The 20,136-nt window shown below is 45.5% G+C and overlaps 1 protein-coding gene and 1 long non-coding RNA gene across 4 annotated transcripts in view; one reads left to right on the top strand and one right to left on the bottom strand.

Moving 5' to 3' along the window:
* The window catches only part of AFAP1L1 (actin filament associated protein 1 like 1), a 71,846-nt gene extending 54,782 nt beyond the window's left edge, over window positions 1-17,064 (bottom strand). Inside the window, exon 1 of one of the 2 annotated variants that reach the window (XM_068536163.1) lies at window positions 16,985-17,064. In XM_068536163.1, the coding sequence (XP_068392264.1) occupies window positions 16,985-17,000 (16 nt within the window). In that variant the 5' untranslated portion in view covers window positions 17,001-17,064. Of the gene's footprint in view, window positions 1-4,082; window positions 4,097-16,984 lie in introns of those variants that run through there. The other variant, XM_068536164.1, reaches the window with a different exon arrangement.
* The window catches only part of LOC137759656 (uncharacterized), a 63,525-nt gene continuing 52,272 nt past the window's right edge, over window positions 8,884-20,136 (top strand). For both annotated transcript variants that reach the window (XR_011073123.1, XR_011073122.1), the window contains exons 1-3: window positions 8,884-9,030; window positions 9,882-10,048; window positions 14,164-14,280. This is a non-coding gene — a long non-coding RNA (uncharacterized lncRNA). The remainder of the gene's footprint in view (window positions 9,031-9,881; window positions 10,049-14,163; window positions 14,281-20,136) is intronic.

Raw genomic sequence — 20,136 nt, 5'->3', positions numbered from 1 at the left:
AATACTGAGGCTACTTGGGGATGCCTCTCCCAGTGCTCCTTCAGGATGCTGCTTCCATCTATGTTAAGCCCTGGGTTAACTCTGCAGAGAGGCCCCCAGTCACACAGGTGAGGCTGGTGGGATTGCCCCTTCACTTCGTGGGTACAGAAATCTCTCCTTCCCCTGCCCACAGTCTCTTCCAAGTTACTGCGGATCTACCCATCTGGGGCCATGGAGATGTCTCACTTCCTTCCTCTGAATTTACAAGCACTCCTCTGAGTCCAAATGAAGGCCAAACAGTGGGCAGGACGTTGGAGGGGACCTCACTGGTTGGACTAGCATTGTTGATCACTAAAACAGACACTTCCTGTTGTCCCAGCGCATACAGGGAAGACCATGGTTCATGTGCGCTGGAAAAGAATGAAAAAGGAGCAGCAAAGAAACCCAGCTGCAAAGCCACTGCCTTGTGCTGACTGCTTTCCAGGAGTTAAATATAGCTCCAGTGTGAGGGAGGCAGAGGGGGTGGCGAGGTCACCTTGAAAGGCTTTTGTGTGTGTTAATTACAGCTTATGCAGGAAACTGAATATCCTTCATGCTGAAGAAAATAGTACAGTTTGACTCCCTGGGAGAGAAACCCAAAATCCTGAGGGAAGTGGTAAAGAAGAGTGGGAGATTTGGGATTTGGTAGGAGAGTATCTGGTTTGGGTTCTGACTCCTACTTGCTAGTGTGGAATCTGGGGTAAGTCAGTCAGCCCCTCTGAGCATCATTCTCCTCTTCTGTTAAGAAGGGATTTAGAATCCCCATGTGCAGGTTTGTGGGAGGGGAAGCGGGGAATGGTGGGGTAAGAGTTTGTAAAACCGTAGGGATTTTTACTGGGGATGGACACATTCCTCTGTAGCACAATTCTCTAATGTACTCGTTTCAGGAAGACAGGGAGGCAAGAGGTCAGGGAGGTTGCAGGTCAGTGGGGAAGCAGGTTGTGGGGATGTTTTGGGGTGACTCACTTCCTGGGAGTCAGGCCAGGGTGACAGGCTCAGGGAAACACCCTGCATCTTAATGGCCTTTTGAGCAGCAGCTCTGCCCAGGTCTTCTCATCCACCAGGACAGCTCTCGTTCTGGACACCTTGTTTCTCAGCCCTGGGCGGCCAGGGAAGCGGTAGCTCCCTCTCATCAGGACATTTCCAGACAGGAGGGGGTGGGGCAAGCCACCGACTTCCGAGGAAATAACTTTTGGCTGTGGGACTGGGCTCTCCCAGAATTGTTCCTTTGTGTGCAGATTCCTCCCTGTTTAGCTCACAAAGGAAATGGTTCCAGGAGGAAGTGGAAAACTGTGACACACACATGCTCACGCCTCACACACAAGATGGCAGCTGTTTCCATTTGCGGCAGTCCCTATCATCTCCTTCACTAAAAGGAGTGGCCTGGGATACCCAACGATAAAGGCAGGTAGTATTTTTGAGCTCTGAAGTGATATTCCAGATGTTATGCTAAGCGTTTTGCATGGACTACCTCATTTAATTCTCATAATGGCCCTGTGAGGTAGTCGCTGTTCTTCACCCTCTGTTTTACACATGAACCAAATGAGGCTCAGAGAGGCACAGTTGTTTGTCTAAAGGCACATGGCAAGCAGAACCAAGATTCAAACCTAGACCTAAGTCTAAGGCCTAAACTTCCAGTTTCTGCATCATAATTCCTTCTTGCCGCCTTCTTCTAACAGAGGTTCCCTACCTCCAAAGCTTGATGGAACCAGCAGTGAGTCCCTCACGACCATTCCCCACTGGTGTCCATTCATAGGATGGGTGCCTGGTCTGAGGCCTAAATGGGGCTGGGCTTTCTGCTTCTGAGAAGTTTGAGTTTGAGGACCCATCTCACCAATAGCCTGGGACAGACATTGAAGATGTTTGGCTAGGGGTTTGTGATATCCCCCTTTATCCCCCTTTATCCCCCTTTATATCATAATAATAAAGATATCCAAGGATGGCAGTGAACATTTATTGAACACTTCTTACAATCTGGGCTCTGGGCCTAACACTTTTATTTCTTTTTATAAATTAGGACTTCATGTGGACAAAACTTGGGTTAATCCTAATCCTTGCTTCATGAGACACTCATCATTGGTCCATGCATGCTCCACTTTTATTTAGTTATTTATTTATGTAATCAGTTATTTTTGCTAATGTAGTAAGTACCCACAAATCTACCATTCAAAGCAAAAGCCTGAATCCAGATGATATCATACATCTAACTATGATCCCATGCTTCTGCTTCCCCCTCCAACCTAACTGCCATCCTGAATGCTGTATTCAACACATCCTTGCTTTCCCTTGTAGATTACAACTAGATATACCCATACAAAATTTTAGTTGTTTTAAACTTTATTAAAAGGGCATAATGCTATAGGTAATCTTTTGTGACTTTTTTCTTTACCATGATACTGCTAAGGTTTATCCATATCATTGCCTGTCTTTGTGTTCATTCACTGTGCTGTATGATACTCCACTGCGGGAAGATTCTCCATGCCTAACACTCTGTGCCTATTACATTATTTAATCTTTGTAACAACCCCATGTGGTAGGAGCTCTTCTTATCACAGTTTTACTGACAAGAAACTGAGCCCTAGAGAGGCTAAGGAACTTGCTGTAGGTCATAGGTGCCAGGTTTGCATCTTTCTGGCCCCCACTGTATGCTGTGTTTTGGTGTAGAGGAGAAAACACAGGAACTAGAGCCAAAAGCCCCGGGCTCAAGGTCCAACTCCACACTTACTGGCTGTGTGGCCTTGGGCAAGTTGCCTCATGCCTCTGAGCCTCAATTTCCTCAGCATTAAAGTGGGGTGATGGTAACTGCCCTATCTACCTCTCAGGCCTGTTGTGAGACTCAAATCTTACAATGTCTGTGAAAAGTGACAGCACTCTGTAAACTGAAGTTTTGTAAATCGGTACATTGTGATTAATGATCTATGTGCCATCTGCTCCCCTCCCCACCAGTCAAACAAAAATAACCTGTGTAGGATTCAAGAGATGAGACTGAATAGCATCCCTATTCAGAAAGGCAAGGATTAGGTTGACAATCAGCCCACAGAAATCTTAGTGTGATTAAAGAATCAGAAAATCGTCAGTAGAGGCCTCAGGCTGCACTAATGGGAACAGAGTATGTATTTATCTTTGTTCTGTTTAGTGGAGTTTAAAAAATATTATCTTTCTTTTTTTTGTTTTTTTTTTACTATTTCTTACCTATTTTCAATATATGAGGCCCTACCATATTACTCTTTGCTTGTGGTGTTTCCTCTGCATGGCTTGTTCTCCAACCACTATCCCCTATTAGCTGTGTGACCCTGGGCAAGTTACTTCACTTCTCTGTGTCACCTCATCTGAATAATGGGGATAATAACAATACCTACACCTTACAGGGCTGCCATGAGGGTCCAGTGAGGTGTTATATGGACTGTTTAGAACAGTTCCTGACACATACAGAATTGACTATTATTATTATTTAAAATCTCCCCTACTCCCCTGAGAGTGCCCACTTATTTTTTGACAATTGGTTTAGAGGCCACTTCCTCCAGGAGGCCCATCCTGCCTTCCTGCACAGGTAAGGTCACCCTGTTATAGCCTCCAGAGCAGACAATTTGTTCAGCGTCCTCCATTAAAGTGTGAACAGTGAGAGTAGAGATGATGCCTGATTTAATATCTGCCACTGCTGCCCAGTGCCCAGTACCGTAATGGGCACATAGCAGGTGTACTGCAGAGGGATTAACTAACAGCCCGAATTCAGAGGAACAACCACAGACGAAGGAGGGGGCTATTAATCCTGTCTATGACAACCATCTCCAAGAGCAGAAGGGCTCATGGGGATGGGGGAAGAGGGAAGGTGGGGCAGACTTGTTCTCTGGGGCTCTGGAGGGCAGTCCTGGAACAGTGGTGGCCGCTTAAGACCACATTATTAGGTTCACTGTATATAGGAACTCTCCAGAAGTCTGAACTAAGAAGAGAGCCAGGTGGGCTGAGCCCAGGTGGACAGCGCCTTGGCAGGAATGTGGGGGTGTGTTAGTCGGTGGGTAACTGTGACACTGGGTGACTGGGGTGGGAAACATGCAGAATCACACCTGGGATTTGTCCTCCCTAGCCCAGCGACCCCAGGCAGGTGATGTCAGTTTTCTCATCTGTGAAGCAGAGGTAAGGAGAGCACTCATGTCAGAAGGTTGTGGTGAGCAGAAAGGGAGACAATGTATGAAAAGTGTTAAGTTCTGTGCCAAGCACATATGAAACTTTCTGCAAAGGTTGGTTATTACTATTAATGTTGTTGCTGTTGCTAGTAATCACAGGGGATTCAAGCATTACCCCCAGAGGTTAGTCTAGACATTCTAGATGGGAGGCTAAATGTTAGGCTCAGAATGGCCACCCTGACTGCTGCCCAGGTGGAACGTCCACCCTCGTCCCTCTCTTCCTTCCTTCGCCTTGCCTGCAAAAGCCTTCCAGTGGTAACCTTGGATTATGTTCTGGGCCAGGCCCCTGCGAATGCAGCCCACAGAGAGCCCAGCCACCCCGGGCAGGCTTTGGGAGATGCCTAGGGTGATTCCTGCCTCCAGGGCTGGGGGTGGGATCAAGAAAATGATGGTTGAAGGTCCTGGGAAAGAATGTCTTGAGTCTTAAAGAACCCCAGACAGATGTCTCCTCTGCTCTCCCATTAGATCAACAATCCTATACACTTAACTCTATTTGAAAATGGACAGAGTGTGAAGTTTTATGTTTCCCTGTTCTTAAACATGAAGGTGAGTTAATCTTACACAATTTGCTGCTCACCTGCAGTATTTGCTGTAGTTCCTAACTGGTCTCCTCTGTTCAGTCTCTCCCTTTCTACTCTGATGTGAGCTTTAATTGCCCCCAAATGGCAACACATAGCATAACCCCCTCCTGCTTGTACCTTGTCAATAGCTCCCCAGGGCCCAGACACCAGTTTCCTTTGTGACTCAGATGATGAAAGATCTTCACATGCTGCCTGTACTCCCTGTGGTTTATCGTCATTCCCTCTGTAATTCCATCCCTTCCCAGGATGGGCAGGCAAGAAGTGAAAGGGAAAGCATCAGAGAGAGAACTTGGAATCCATTCTGATTTTTTAAGAAAGGCGATCATTTATAGACCTGTAGTTCAAGCATTAACTTTTTTTTTTTTAATTGTATGCTTCCTGCATGCTGAGTGCTTTTCTTGCACAAATCCAATTATCCCCCATAGTAGACAGGAGATTGTTATCTCCATTTTTAGTTGAAGAAACTGAGACTAGGGATTAAGTGGAAGGAGTAGAGCTGGGATTCAAACCCTGGCAACCTGACACTGCAGCCAGTGCGCTCAGCTCCCACATTATGCTGCCTCTATTATTAGTTACCAATCACACTCTCAGTTATGGACCTGGAGGATAAGGCCCTACTTGAGGCTCCATTTTACCTCTACCTGCTTCTCTGGGCTGTAAGCATGCTGACCGTTTTGTGCCCTAAGCATGGCTTCTGTGCCTCTCTTCTTTCTACTCTGCCATTTTCTCCACCTGGAATGCTGTTCCCCCAGTGTTTCTGAGGTTCCTGGCTAGAAGGTGTTCCTTGAGTCTTCTGGGCCTTTATTTATTCTCTTTGATGGACACTGGCCAGAAATGACCTCATGTCACAGGAATTGGTGACAGAGTCTTAGTTTCTCTGCCTCACTAGGAGATTTGGGGGTGCAGGGACCCTACGCTTCCCCTCTGCTACTCCTTAGAGCTACAGCTGATTGCTGGCTGGAGGTGAGGAAATGCGATTGGTCCCTCCAGCTTCCCAGCACACTCCTAGATCAGTTTTCTTCTTGGTTCAAGTAAAGCTAAAATAAAATCCCCCTTGGTTTCATATCAGCTGGATCTGCTCTTTGCAAACCCTTCAACAAGAATGGGCAGGAAGAATAAATATTTATTCTATCTGACTCCATCTTCAAAAGAAAGCCTTAGTATAAATTATCATAATTTCTCCCCGTTCTAAGATTTCACTGATTTAAAGATATCTTATCTACTAAATAATAGCTTTTTGGAAAAAACAATCAGAAAAATGAACAGATTAATATATCAAATTTAAGATATGTTCTGATTTAAAAAATATGTCTTGGTATCAATGAAATATTTTAAAAAATATGGTCCATTCAATTTTGATTTTTTTTTCTTTTGATTCTGGTGGTCTCAGAAAGAAGGCTCCAAGCCTTGACTAAATCACTGTGAAGCATGGGCAGGTGTCAGCCATGTCCCAGCCCTGAACCCCTGGGGGTTGCTGGGTCAACAAGGGCATGGCAGACCAATCATATACCAATGGCAGCCCTGAGGCCCCCAAGGCCAGTGGACAGGTTTTCTCCCCAGCAGAACTATGTCCATGCTCTGCTGACACCTCATGGTTCTGGGGAAAGCTGACTAGGAGTCCATCATGTGATCTTGGGCAAGACACCGCCGCTTGAGCCTCAGTTTCCCCAGTTGTAAAGTGAGAGGCATAAGATTAGATAGGCGGTTTTCAAATGTTCTTCAGATGGAGCTTTGGGATCTGAGAGGCTTCTTTAGGGGCTGCCTTGGGAGTAGGAAGATGGAATGGACTGTACTCAGTATTTTCATTCCCACTTCCCCCAGAGCAAGTCTTTGCTTAAGATTTTGTTTGCAAAAAGTAGTTTGAAAAGCACTGGTAAATGGCATTCTGGGGTCTTTCCAACATTAGTCTTGAATATATACTCTTGTATGATCTAAGGACAGTGCTTCATTCCTCAGCCTGGACACACCCTCAGAATCCTTCTCACCAGTGCTCCAGGCAGACACTCCCAGACTCACTGCAGTTTAATCCAGGGGTTGGCAAGCTTTTTGTGTAAAGGACCAGATAGTAGCTATTTTAGGCTTTTCAGGCCACATGTGGGCGGGGCCTCTGCTGCAAATACTCAATCTGCTCTTATAGCAAGAAAGCAGCCATAGACAATACATAATGAATGCCCATGACTGTGTGCCAATAACACTTTATTTAAAAAAAGACGTGGTGGACTGGATTTTTCTGACAGCTGAGGTGTGCTGATACCTGTGCTATAATAAATACTTCAGCCTGACAGGTGAAAAAATTGAAGCCCAAGGAGGGGATTCAAGGAACTGGATTTGGTTGGAACCCCCGTCCCCCGGACAGTGAGCATGCTTCCACCACTCCACACTGCTCACTTAGCCATGACCCTTACCCTGATGTGGATTGCGGGCATCTGAGATTACATGGTTGAGGGAATGGTGCCTGGAAAAGACACGTGCCCCACTTCTCCCTCTCAGGATATCAGTTTTCTCCTAGGTTCTTAGAGGGCTATAAAAAGCCCCTGAGCTTGCCTCCTGTGGGACGTGCTGTCGGTAAATTCCCCAGAGCTGGAATGACTGCAATGTGGTGCCACGTTCTGCCCCCTCTGCAGCCTGACAGCTGTGCAGGGAGAAGAATCAGGCCTGGCAGGCTCTGCCTCTCCACCCCCACTTGGGGTGTGGCTGGGATTCCCCGAGTGGAATTTTAGATGGAGGACAAACCCTGCCTGGGCCCTCCTGGGGCAGGCTCTTTGCCAGTTCCAGGAGGATGAGTGTTTCTTGAATTCTAAACACCAAAACTCCAAGGGCCACAGTGGGAAGAGTGTAAAGGGTAAGAAACAAAAATCTCACACTAGCTGCCTGGCCATACCATTCACTGATGGAGGGCATCTATCCTGGAATTGTTTAGATCCCCTTTCCCTCCCATGCTTCCCACCTTGAAATCTTTACCTAGTAAGTCCTTGTGGCTTATCTGGCAAGTCCTTCACATAATTGACCTGGGAATGCTCCTCTCCACTGGAGAAGCAGTGGAGAGCAATGGTAAAGAATTTATGTTTGGAGGTGGGCAGGGCTGGGTAAATAAATTGACCTTTCTGAGCCTCAGTTTCTTCATCTGTAAAATGGGGATATTTTTAAAAATACATATACAACACATTTTAAAGTAGGTGCTGAAAATAAACTTAAAATGCATCGGATGGCAAAGTCATGATGAACATTCCCATCGAATTCTGTTGGGAGGTGGTGGCGGTGAGACTGCAGGGCTCAGGGAAGATAAATATCACAAATGTATCCAAAGCTTCAAATTACCTATGCATTCACACACTGACATGGGCCACAAACATGCCTTCACAAGAACTGTACTTATTAGTCTACCACAGAACCAGATTTTGCCATAAACTACAAAATTTTTAATACAAAGTTGTATTTACATCTTTATAATTGATATACATGCCCTAGCCGTGATTTTAGAAAATAAAAGCTGCACTCTGTACAGACACTGTCCACTCACAACTGCTGGCAACATTTTTGGATGGAATTTCTCCCGCAGTAAAATTAATGGCATATTTTATGTACATGAAAGTCAAACTGCATCAACTTCATGATTGCTGAGAGAATTAAATGGCTCAATGTACATATGTAAACTGCCTGACTCATGGTGAGCGCTCAGTTGGCTATTATTAAACATCTTCTATGTGCTAGACACTGGAAATGAGATGTAGAGACAGTCTCAGAGCACAGGTTTCACATACACACAGAGGAGGCATTTAAGTCAGTACAATACAATCTTCTAAAAGCTGAGACTGAGGAGGGTGGTGCTAACCCAAAGTCAGTGGGAAGGTTGAGGGAGGATGTGGCAGGTAGTTTTCATGGAGGTGATGCTGAGTGGTCTCTTTCAGGGAGAGGGAATAGCAGAGTCATCTTTTTGAACCTCAGTTTTTACATCCAATGGGGAGAATGTCTCAGCTGACCCCTTCACAAGGCTTTTGCCAGAGTTAAGAAAAGAAGAGAAACTCAAGGCTGAAAGGGTTCCAGAGAAAGGATTTTAGTGGTCAATTCTGTTTGAATATCCCTGCTATTACACAGGTTCCTTCTGACCCAGAGTGACCCCCCTGTGGACGACTGCCGAGTGAGAGCATGTATGATTACCAGAGGTTGCCCAAGCTCCAAAGGAAGCACTCCATGATCAACAACCCTGACACTACGTGGAAATGGACACGACTGATGAATGTGAAAAGGTTTCTAGAACTTAAAAAGCTTTATAAAAATGTATGTACTTATATTGCAGAAGTGAGTGTCTGAGCCAGCACTAAGACGTGGGATTTCTGCTTCTGTGTCCAGATCCATTTCCCAGCTGGCCCTGTGTGCTGGCACATTTATTGGAGGTTTGTCTTCTCAGGCTAGAGTTCACAGACCCTGGGAGTCCATGGCAGAGGGCAGGGTGGGGTTAGGGAAGAAGCCCTGAGAAAAATACAGTGTGTCTCTGGAAGTCCACTGCACAAAGATTTTTTTGGGGGTGTTTGTTCAGTTATGTTATGGACGATAATAGAAATTTGTTTGACTTTAGATAAAATGAGACATTTCAAGCTTTTGGAAGACACTTTGGGTAACAGACCCAAACCCTAGAGTTTCACTTGGTTGAAAAGTGTGAAAGGCAGTGCTAGAGCAAGTAATGGAATCAAGCAAGGTGTTTGAGCAAGGTCAAGGGTTATGATAAACCAGTGCACTAGAACAGTGAGCATATCAGACTCACCTGAAGCTTTGCAAGAAGTACACATTCCCAAACCTCACTCCAGACCCACTGATCAGACCTCTGGGGGTATAGTTTCAGTAGGCTCCCTAGGAGATGATTCTGGGCCCAGCTGGATTTGAGAACCACTGCTTTAGACAATAGAGAGTGGTCCTTAAGGGAGGCTGGACATGCAAGAGTAGAAACAGGAAGCTCTTATAGGAGATGACAGGATATAGGAGAAGAAGCCATCCAGGATACGTTTTTTCAATAACAGAATTAGGGGCGTGATTGCAGAGAGGATGAAAGCAAAGGAAACGATGAATAATGGCGAAGTCTGTGTTTCTGTCCCCAAAATAGGAATCATTGAAATGGAAAATCCTGGAGCTGAAAGTGGCCGTATCCAACTCTACTCTGTGAATTTTGTATTTTTTCTTTTATTTATTCATCATCTCGACAGACATTTTTTGCGAATATACTACATGCAAAGCACTATATTAGGTGCTAGGAAAAGAACTGTGAACAAGGTAAGAAGGACCCTGCCCTCACAGAGCTCACATTAACAGCTAATTCATTCCCATAATTAATCATAACTGCAAAGATGGTAACCAATGAGACGTACAGAGTGCTAGGGTCACCTGTAATGGGGGATGTAGCTTGGGAGACAGGGAAAGATTGTCTTGAGGAAGTAATGTTTGAGCAGATCGCTAAGGATGAGCAGGAAGGAGTTAACCAGGTGAAGGTACAAAGGCCAGTGTGAGGAGAGCCCATAGTAAGAGATGGGCAGGGGCCCAAAGTCAGTTGGTGACAGGCAGGGTGGGTCCTTGAGGGCCACCACCAGGACTGTAGTCTATATCTTAAGAACAATGAGAAACCATTAAAGAGTTTAAGTACGATCAGATCTACAGCTTTAAGTAACTGTCTTTAATTGCATCCTCTTCTTCCCAAATTCTACCCACAAGCATAGAAAATTCATAAGTCCCATTAAAAGCTATGATATATTACACATTTGAATAAAAGATGAATGCTTTAGGTTGAAGTATATACTCCTACAAGTCCTGTTCTCTGTAGTTTGCAAAAGGGTCATGCCTATGGAAACCTCTTGAATTGAGTGACAGTTGTTTTAACTTATATATTACTGTGATCCCCATAGGAGCCACTCTGGGGCTCCCTGATCTGTGGCCACTCAGCCTCTGCTTCATTATGTTCCTGGGCACCTCCTACTCTGTCATTGAATAGCTCTTTTCATTTGTACGCTTCTCCCAGATTGTGCCCCAACTGGTCTCTGTTTAACCTCTTGTATAGCCTTCTGGAGAGTCTTTCTATTACCTCTTCTACAGGACAGCTAGTTTGAGAACTGATCCCATGTACCCCCCTTCAAATTTAGTCTTATTCACAAACAGCCCCATTTCCTTCAATAGCTCCTCACGTGATTGTGTTGTTAACAGAAAAAGAGAAACAGGAAGGGTGATCTGATTTGGTGGTGAATAAGATGAGTTCAAAATTGGGTCACTTGGAGGTTGAGTTGACTTCCAAATGGAAACTTCCACAGGCAGGAGCCAGTGCAGGAGAGTGGAGCTCAACTCATGGCTGAAAATGGACATTAAGAGTAGATGTCATAATGGGGCTTGGTTGTCTACAGGTGTGAGTTTAGAGAGAGGGCTGAGGTGGTGGGGAGAGAGGGGCAAGAGCCATCAAAGAAGAAAAAGTGAGCTTAGAGAAAAGATGGGAAATAACAGTTAGTAAGCACTTATCATGGGCCAGGCGCTGGGTGCTGGGCAAATATTACCACATTGCAGTCTCCCGGTTTTGGGTGTCATTCTTCTTGCTTTGCAGACTAGCAGAATAAGACTTAGTTCGGTCACTTGCCTTAGAGCAAGAGGAGCCCAGAGGCTATGAGCACCTATAACAGTGGGATTGGAGGTGGGAGAAGGAGAGGCAGAAAAGGCTTCTGGCAGAGGGATGCAGCAGTGGTTAACCTAGGTTTATTTGATTGCAAGATCCATGCTTTCTCCATCTTTGCAAATAGGAGAATCCATTTAGTAAAGAGTAGAGGGTCAGAGCTACAGAGAAGCCCAGAAGATGGGACTGGGAAGGGTGAAAAATTAGACAAAATGGAAGCCGTTTGTGACCCTTGGATGTGGGCTTTCAGCAGAAGGTGTGACTGGAAGTGAGACTGCAGGGAGGGAAAGAAGTGTGTGGGAAGAAACAGGAAGCTGCAGTTTGTGTGTATGGTGGTGGGGTTTTATTTCTCTGTTCAATTGCAAGGTTTTTGTAGAAGGGTATGAGAAGCTAATGGTATCCAAAATCAGGGTTGTTTTTCCAAACCAAAGATCAGAATGCAATAATGATAGGCTCTTGGCAGAGAGTGGGGAGGGAAGAACCTACTCGGCAGGGTACTCACCCGTGTGAGAAGTGGGGTTTGAAACTGATAGTTGAGGGAGAGGCAGAAAAAACCCTTTGTGGGACAAGGGAGTGGAAGTGATGTCTAGTGCCAGCAGAAGCCTCTTCAGGGAAGAGACTAAAGTTAAATCCTATACATACACCCATTGCAGAGTGTGGCTAAAATCCAAGTAATTATATTTGATAAATGTAACATCTATCATCTACTGCATGTTTCCTAAGTGCTACCTTACATGCATTACCTTTTCCCATGACACTCCAAATGAAATGAAACTGACATTCAGAGAAATTAAGTAATTTATCCGATTCATACAAGATCATACAACTAGGAAGTCGTGGTCAAAGCCTAAATTTGTCCATTCTCTGAACGACTCAGCTCTGCTGAGTCTCCAGGCTGACAAAGATGACCTTATGGAACATGTTTGGAGGGAAAACATGAATATGGGTGCGTGTTCCTTTTGGAAGAACAGTAATTGATAGGAGTAGAGAATGAACTCAGATGTCAGGGAAGAGGTATGGGAATTCACAGCCTTGGGGACAGAAGTTGGGCAATGAGTCATGGATGGGAGCTCATCATAGGAATGGCTATGGGCTACTTGGCCAATGGAAGCCACAGATAGGGAAGATGCGGTTTTCCTAGTATAGATCTCAAAGCTGGTCCAACAAAGGCAAGACACAAGTAGGTTCTTCTAGCATCTCTTAAATAATAAAAATATCACTTAAAAAAATATCACTTAATTAAAAGCAGAGCTTCAGATTATGTCTTGAGTTGCCCAGGAGACAATATGATCTCCCAGAGAATATAATTCAGCAAAAGAAACTCCCATCTTGGGTTGAATGCAACTAGTTGAAAAAGAACTAGTTGTAAAGTAGAAAGGAAAGGAACTTTGGGGAAATTGATTGTTTCATATGAGCTAGGCATATCAGATACAACCTTGGACATTGAGAAGGTGTATTAAAAATTAGAGAAAATTTAGACGAAAGACTTTAAAGCAAAGATAACTCGGAAGACTAGAAAGTTCACAAAAGCAAAATTGTGAAGACACAACCATAGTCAGTAGGCAGGAATAAATAGAATAAATAAGAGAAAAAAGACACATTGGCCTTATGTATTAATATTTTATCAGTCACTCAGAAACGCCCATCAGATGGTTCAGTTATTGCACGTCAGAGATGGATTTCCGAGAGACAAGCACCATGAAGGAGCTCCAAGGATACAGAAATTATGACATGGTCCCCGTCTTTGAGTTGTATACAAAATTGTCTAGCCCAGTTCTTAAAATGGAGTAGGGACTCAAAAAGTGTCCTCAGAGTCAGACCAGCTTGGGGCCAATAGAATTTTATTATGTTGAATCTGATTAATGAAAGACTGTAATTATTACAATAGCCAGCATTTATTGATTGGTTCTCATATGCTAGGCATTATTTGAAGTATTTTCCATATACTTAATATTTATAACAACCCCAAGAAGTAGGCATCATCAGTATCCATATTTTATCCTCATTAGAGGATAAAGAGTTAAGTTACTGGTCCTGTAGAAGGTGGTGGCCATAATCATTAGTCTATAGTGAAGGTGTTACCTTCACCAATGGCTGATTCTCTTTGAATGATATTCATGAATTGGGAAGTCCTGCTGGAAGGAATTTCATTATAATGTAAGTGGTTTCTGTGTCTGTTACTATGTTATATGAATCCTGCTTTACTCATGGGAAGACACGTATCCTGTTAGCCTAGAAATCCTACTTCCCAGGTTTGTTTTCATTCTCAAGTCAGTTGACTTTGATGACGAGCTTCTATGCTGTAATTGCTACTGAAGATCTGAACGGTATAGTTGTGGCGTAATGGAGGTGCCTGGACCTGCAGCAGGAAGATTTGGCGTCCAAGCCCTACTCTAGGGCTTGGGCAGGTCACCTGCCACTATAGAGGCAGCCAGCAGCAAACTTAAGATCAGGACTTTGGTTCAAACCCAGCTCTGTCTCTCACATGGCGAGTGACTGTATAAGTTAATGTCAGTGACCTAATCCTGCTGTTACGGACTGAATTGTGTCCCCCACCCCCCCAACCCATACATTGAAGCCCTAACCCCCAGTGTGACTGCATTTGGAGATAGGGCCTTTAAGGAGGTCATTAAGGTTAAATGAGGTCATAAAGGTGGGCCCTAATCTAATAGGACTGATGCCCTTCTAAGAAGAGGAAGAGACACCAGAGATCTCTCTCTTTTTCTCTCTCTGTGTACAGGGAAGAGGCCATGTGAGGACACAGTGAGAAGGCAGCCATATACAAGCCTGGAAGAGAGGCTTCACCAGAAATCAACCTAGATGGCACCTTGATCTTGGACTTGAAGCTTCCTGAACTGTAAGGATATAATTTGTTGTTGGAGCCACCCAGTCTGTGGTATTTTGTTACGGCAGCCCTAGCTGACTAATACACTGCCAAGCCTGCTTTCCTGTGAGGTAGGGATTAATGATAGTACCTAGTCATAGCCCCATCCCATCGCTTTTTTCCAAGAGAAGCCATGTAAAAAGCTGAGCATGTTGCCTGGCGCATGATAAGACCTTGATGATTTCAGTTGTTACTGTTACTAATAGTGAAGTGTGGTTTCCTTCCCTGGGCACGACAGTCTCACTCCCGACGTGGTCGGTATGGGGCTGAAATGAGACCTGTGCTTCTTAAAATTTCCCTGGCAACAGAAGAGAGTGCTCACACCCTCCTGGGGATATGGGCACAAGAAGGAATTTCCACTGGAATGATTTGTGAAGACTCTCACATTTTATCTTAAAAACCCACACAGATTTTGCATCCTAGTTCATATATAGTTTTAATTCATACAGTGTTTGCAGTAGTTTCTCAGGGCAGACAGCTGAGGATCTAGACAAATGACCTGGTCCTGTGTGCCTCATCCACTTCACTCGCATTTGAGAAGGCCTTTGCAAGTCACAAAGAACTGTTCTGATGTGAGGATTTTGTGGTATGTATTTTTAAAAATCAGCATTACCATTAATCAACTCGGGGTACACTATAAAGTGTGTTTCGTATTACTAATGAACTACTTGAACCACCGTTAGTGAGCTCCTACTGTGTGCCAGGCATTGGTGTCAGCAGGGTGACCACTCAGATCCACTCCCAACCTTCCGGAAGCTTACATTCTGGCAGGGTAGGTCGACACTAAACACATAGTCGGATAACTGACTCTTAAAGAGTAATGGCACATCGTGACAAGGGCTATGAAGGAGAAGGAAAGTAGGCTAGGAAAGCCCGCAGCAGGGGAGAAGGTCAGAGCCCTAGAGCATTCTGAGTACTAATAGATTCCCGGGAAGTCTGGCTTCCTAGGAAGAGTGGTCTGGAAGCAGCCCTCTTGAGTGAGGCATCAGTTATTAAGCATTTTAAACTGAGTGAGTTATGATCACTCATGGTCTGTCAAAGCTCCAGGTGGTCTGTTTTCCACAGCTCCAGGTAGGCTAGTTATGGGGATTTTGTACTGGGGACAGGGTGGTATTTGGCAACTTGTGGGGTGTGATGGGGTGAAGGGCAGTGCTCTTTGCTTTAAATGTACAATGTGGGAGGTGGGGATGGGGGCCTGAGGGATATTAGAGGTGCCTCTTCTCGCTTTTCTTTTTCCTCCCTGGCGAGTGCGTATGCTCTTTGCAGACTTGTCCAGGAGTCAGTTAACAGGTGAGAACTGCTTTACAGATCACAGCCTCGGTCCCCAAAGAGCCAAACGGAAGCCCCCTCCATTTTTTCCTGCCCTGCCAGCTCCTAATAGAGGGTGGATGCAGCATCTTGTGTGCTGGAGATGGTGTGGGTGGGGAAGTTGTCCCCAGCACCTTGACCTGGAAGTCTGGGGTCCCCTGTAGCCCTCTGAACTCTGGCTTTACCCGTAACAGGGGTGCAGGGAGGTTACCCCGACACCTGCTCTTCTTCTCATCCCTGCCCCCAGTGCCCTTCCTAATTGCTTCCACACCCCTGGCCACTCCTTTTTTTCCCCTTGGAGGCCTTAGCACAGCAAACAGGCAGATGGAGGAAGGGTGTAAGATTGTTGTAGGGAAGGGGAGGAATTTTCCATTAATAATAATAATAATAACAAGAATAATAATGCTTCTCATGTTGGCACAGCACTCGCCAGTTTACCAAGTGCATTCACACCTGTGATCTCCTTCGATTCCAGAGGTGGGAAGTTACGACACTGGTGTTCTGGTTGTCAGCCTTTGACACTGCCCCCATGTTCAAGCAGGCCACTTTTTTTACAGACATGAGCCCATTGAGGTGTCCAGGCCTTTACTTAAGCACAGGCCCCAATGAATGCCCCCCATAAATGCCCTCTCTTTGCTCCTGTCAATTGCAGTTTCAACCAGCCCCCACCATGTCTGTGAAACTTTATCAAATACTCTCCCCTCCTGAAAAAGAGTCCAAGCAAGAAGGGGTCTCAGAGACCGTGTGGTCTAACCTCGTCACTAGCCCAGAGAGAAACAGGGTAGGTTAAGGTCACACAGCTTGTCAGGAACAGAGCCAGGACTTGGACACCCATGTGCCTCCCACACGCACTCCTGCAGCTCCTCCTCCCGATACCCTGGGTAGCTGCACACTTCGGTCTCCTGGGGCTTCTCAGCGTGCGAACAGTAGGGGCTTCGCATGTCCGGTGGTTTTCACGAGTGTGACTCGTTAGCCCTATTTTACTTTCGGTGGGGGTTGGGGGGGAGGTGGGATGGGGTCAGAGGAGCTCGCCGTCCTCAGGAATCCTGGGGGGGATTCTTTTATGAAGTTAAAACTCCAAGTGTATGAAAACGCTGGTTTCACAAACAGGAGGCGACTCAGCTCCGGGACAAGTCCCTAACAGACGAGTCCCTAACAGACCCCTAGCTGCCCTGGCCCAGGAGGCACCTGTACCCACAGCGCCCGGCCTTCGACTCCCCTACGCGCTCCACGCGCCCACGCGCCCACGCGCCCACGCTCCTCGCCCCGGCCCCACAGCGCGTCTCTCCCTCGTCCTCTCTGGCCTCTAGATCGCTCGGTTCTCCCCTCCCCACCAAGCAACAAGTGTGGGCACCGCTTTTCTTCTTACCGCGGCCTCGGTCCATGGCGCCGGCGATCGGTCGCGCGGAGCAGGGCGCGGTGCCTCCGGCGGGCCGGCGGCTGCGGGCGTGCGGTGCTCTGCAGTCCCGCCCGCTGGAGCGCCCTCCGCGCGTCCCCTCCCCCGACAGGATGCTCGCCCAGCGCCCCCGCCCGCCCTCGCCTGCCCCTGCACGCTGCTCCCGGAATAGACCCGGAGCCCGCCTCGCCCCCTGGGCCGCCGGTGTCCCTTGTCCCGCACACGCTCCGCGCCATGCCCTGCCTTTTGCAAGTCCTCATGCCCCTCCGTGAGGGGCTAGAGGACCCACATCCCAGTTCACACGCTTTCTTTCGTACCCGCGCCCGTGCGTCCCACCCCCACCCAGACCAAGGCGTTGTTCAGCTCTGCTTGCATTCCGCTAGTGACGGGGGGCTTACTACTGCACTTCCCAGCCCGGTCCATTTTCAGATTGTACAGACTGTTAGAACCTGTTTTTCAGCAATGGAATCAAAATCTCTTTCCCTGCCGCTGCCACCCATTTCCTGGCTTTTGGTTTATCTTCTCCATTAAACAGGTCTTTCCTGGGCACCTTCTAGAGCGAGACAGTGGACCAAACTCTATGCTGGTACAATGTCAATAATGGTGTAAAAGAGGAGTGAAGTAATAAAGATCTTTAAAAAATAAAACCACCTAGGAAAAGGGAGAGAAAGAGAGAATTGCTAAAAGGTGGGCAATGGCTTGGGACACATCCAACTTTCGAGGTTCCCTGTGCACTAAAACGTGAAGAATGCCAACACAGAGTGATAAAAATTGTGGAAATGAACACTTTTTTAGCATACAAATGCAGTGCAATGTTAAGTGTGCTCTTCCCAAAGTAATTACAGGATGTAGAAAAAATATTGCTATGGCCAGTGTGGTCAGGAATGGGATTTAAGTTTAAAGTTGTATGAAGAATGTCAACATCTTTCATCCTATTAGTGTGTCTCTGTGTAAGTAGGTCCAAACCGTTTACAGACAATATGAAATGTCTAAATTTAAGACCCTTCATAAAGTGAAGTCTAGACCTAGTTCTCCTTCTAGACACTCCTCCTCCCCAAGATAGGCCAGGTCACAGTTTGAAGTTTTGGCTAGGCCACTCCTTTACTTAGAACATTCTGGCATTGGGACCATCTTGTGCAAAGGCACAAGGAAGGACTTGGGAAAAAGCATCCTGTGTTTTCCTGGCCTGGGACTATTTCCTCCATTGCTTTGATGGGCAAGTTGAAATTAGCCCTGGCTTCGCCAGATTGCATCAGTAGTTTGTTTAGTATATCTGTGTATGAGCACAGAGGAAATATGGTGTAGTGAAAAAACAACGGGATTGGAGTCTGAAAACTTGTGTGTGAGCTCTTGCTCTTCTAATTACTAAGTGTGCAACTTTAAGCCTATGAGGTTTGCTTGCTCATCTGTGCTGTGGGAAACCTCATACTGACCTCACAAGGCTGTTAGGAGGGCAAATGAAATGATGGTACAAACCCACTTTGTAAACCGTAAATAGCTGTGAGCCGTTATTGTTTGCCAATTCCTCTTTGTTCCTGCCCACTTTTCCAATTTGAAAAGGTCAGTTTAAATTCTAAAGCAGACAACCAACGATTTACAAGTGGGTTAACTTCTAAAAGTTCACTGTTTGAATTCTGAAACACTTGGAAACAAGGCTATAAATTGTAGTCAGGTTTCCAGGCTAGCCCATTTATACTTTAAAAAGCATAATATTTCACTTGAAGTAAATTTTAAAAATATGTAAAACGTAACTGTTGCAAGAACAGATGGAGGCTTAGAACTTTTAGAAACTTTAAGAAACTTTCAGACTCTGGATGTTTAGAAGAGAATTGGAACAGAAAAATCAAAAAAGCTAAAGGGAATTTATATGCACCTATGGAAGAATTTGTGGAGTGGAATTAACTGAGCTGTGGTCTAGGAAAGATGTAAAAATGGGAGAACACAGTCTGTGCACAGTTTTCCTAAGGATTAACAAAAAGAAGTCGCTCTGAAGGTGTAGTGGTTCTGGTTTAATAATTACCCACAATGCCCGCTAGGTGGCACTGTTGACTAAATTGACTACAGCTTGGTTGCTGTTAGGAAACTGGGTGAGGTGGATGAGGAGGCTGTGGGTTTGGGACAAGGAATAACTATATATTTTTTCTGTACTTTTCCTTTACTTAGGCCTATAGTCACCATAAAATCTATCCCCACTTTTCATCAGTCCACTTAGGAACGTTTGTTGCATTCTGTGCCAATTTCTATTGGGAGAACTAATGCTAAGTAGAAATGATCTCCATCCTTAAGGAACCTACAATCTAGTAGAGGAGATAAATATGTACAAAATAATTTAATTAAAAATTATTATGTGAAAAGTGCCAGAGGAGAGATAAAGTGCTCTTGGAATTCATTAAGACAAAGCAAGAATATCTTACTGATCATGGAGACAGTAATGGATGACAGACACTTGGGTGAGCCTGCAATGAGAAGATAACATTACAGGCAGTGAAAACAGTGAGAGCAAAGACATAGAGATAGGAAACTGCAGGATGTGTCTGTAAAGCAGTTTGGTCTGGCTAGATTGTAGGGTATCAGGTGGGAAGTGCTGGAATGAGAATGGGGATGGAAGTTGTGGATGCCAATGCCTGGTTTCTCCTTTCTTTTCCACTTCCCTGTATGAATACAATTCTCTGGAAAGGATTTTTAGGATCTGCCTCGTATCTTCCCTTTTCTTATTGTTGTACTAAGTTTTCTAGGTTTGCCTGGTGCTTGTCTAAAGAAGTCGGTGCAGAGAGCTCCAGCTCTGTAAAAAGATATCAAATCTGGTCCCAGTGAACAATTCCAGGAAAAAAGCTTTCAGCTCCCACATGCTCCTAGTCTTGTGAAAACAAATGATACTCCCCAGTCTCATTCTTAGCTTATCAGGTGGAACTGGGAAGCCCTGGGAAAGAAAAATTTGGAGGCTAAATGTTCTTTGTCCCAGTGAGAGAAGCATACTTTAGCCTTCTAACCTGTCACTTTGCCTCCAGGTCTGCTTCCACTGTGGCTGCTACAGTGACCGTTCCATGGTTCCAATCAGATCCCCCTTAAAAGTACTTGATGGCTGTCCTTTGCCCTCAATGTAGAGTTCAAATTCCTTACTATAG

Source organism: Eschrichtius robustus, chromosome 2 (assembly GCF_028021215.1).
Source record: "Eschrichtius robustus isolate mEscRob2 chromosome 2, mEscRob2.pri, whole genome shotgun sequence".
Taxonomy (NCBI): domain Eukaryota; kingdom Metazoa; phylum Chordata; class Mammalia; order Artiodactyla; family Eschrichtiidae; genus Eschrichtius; species Eschrichtius robustus.
Note: the sequence above shows the minus strand (reverse complement) of the source record. Positions and strands in the feature narration are given on the sequence as shown.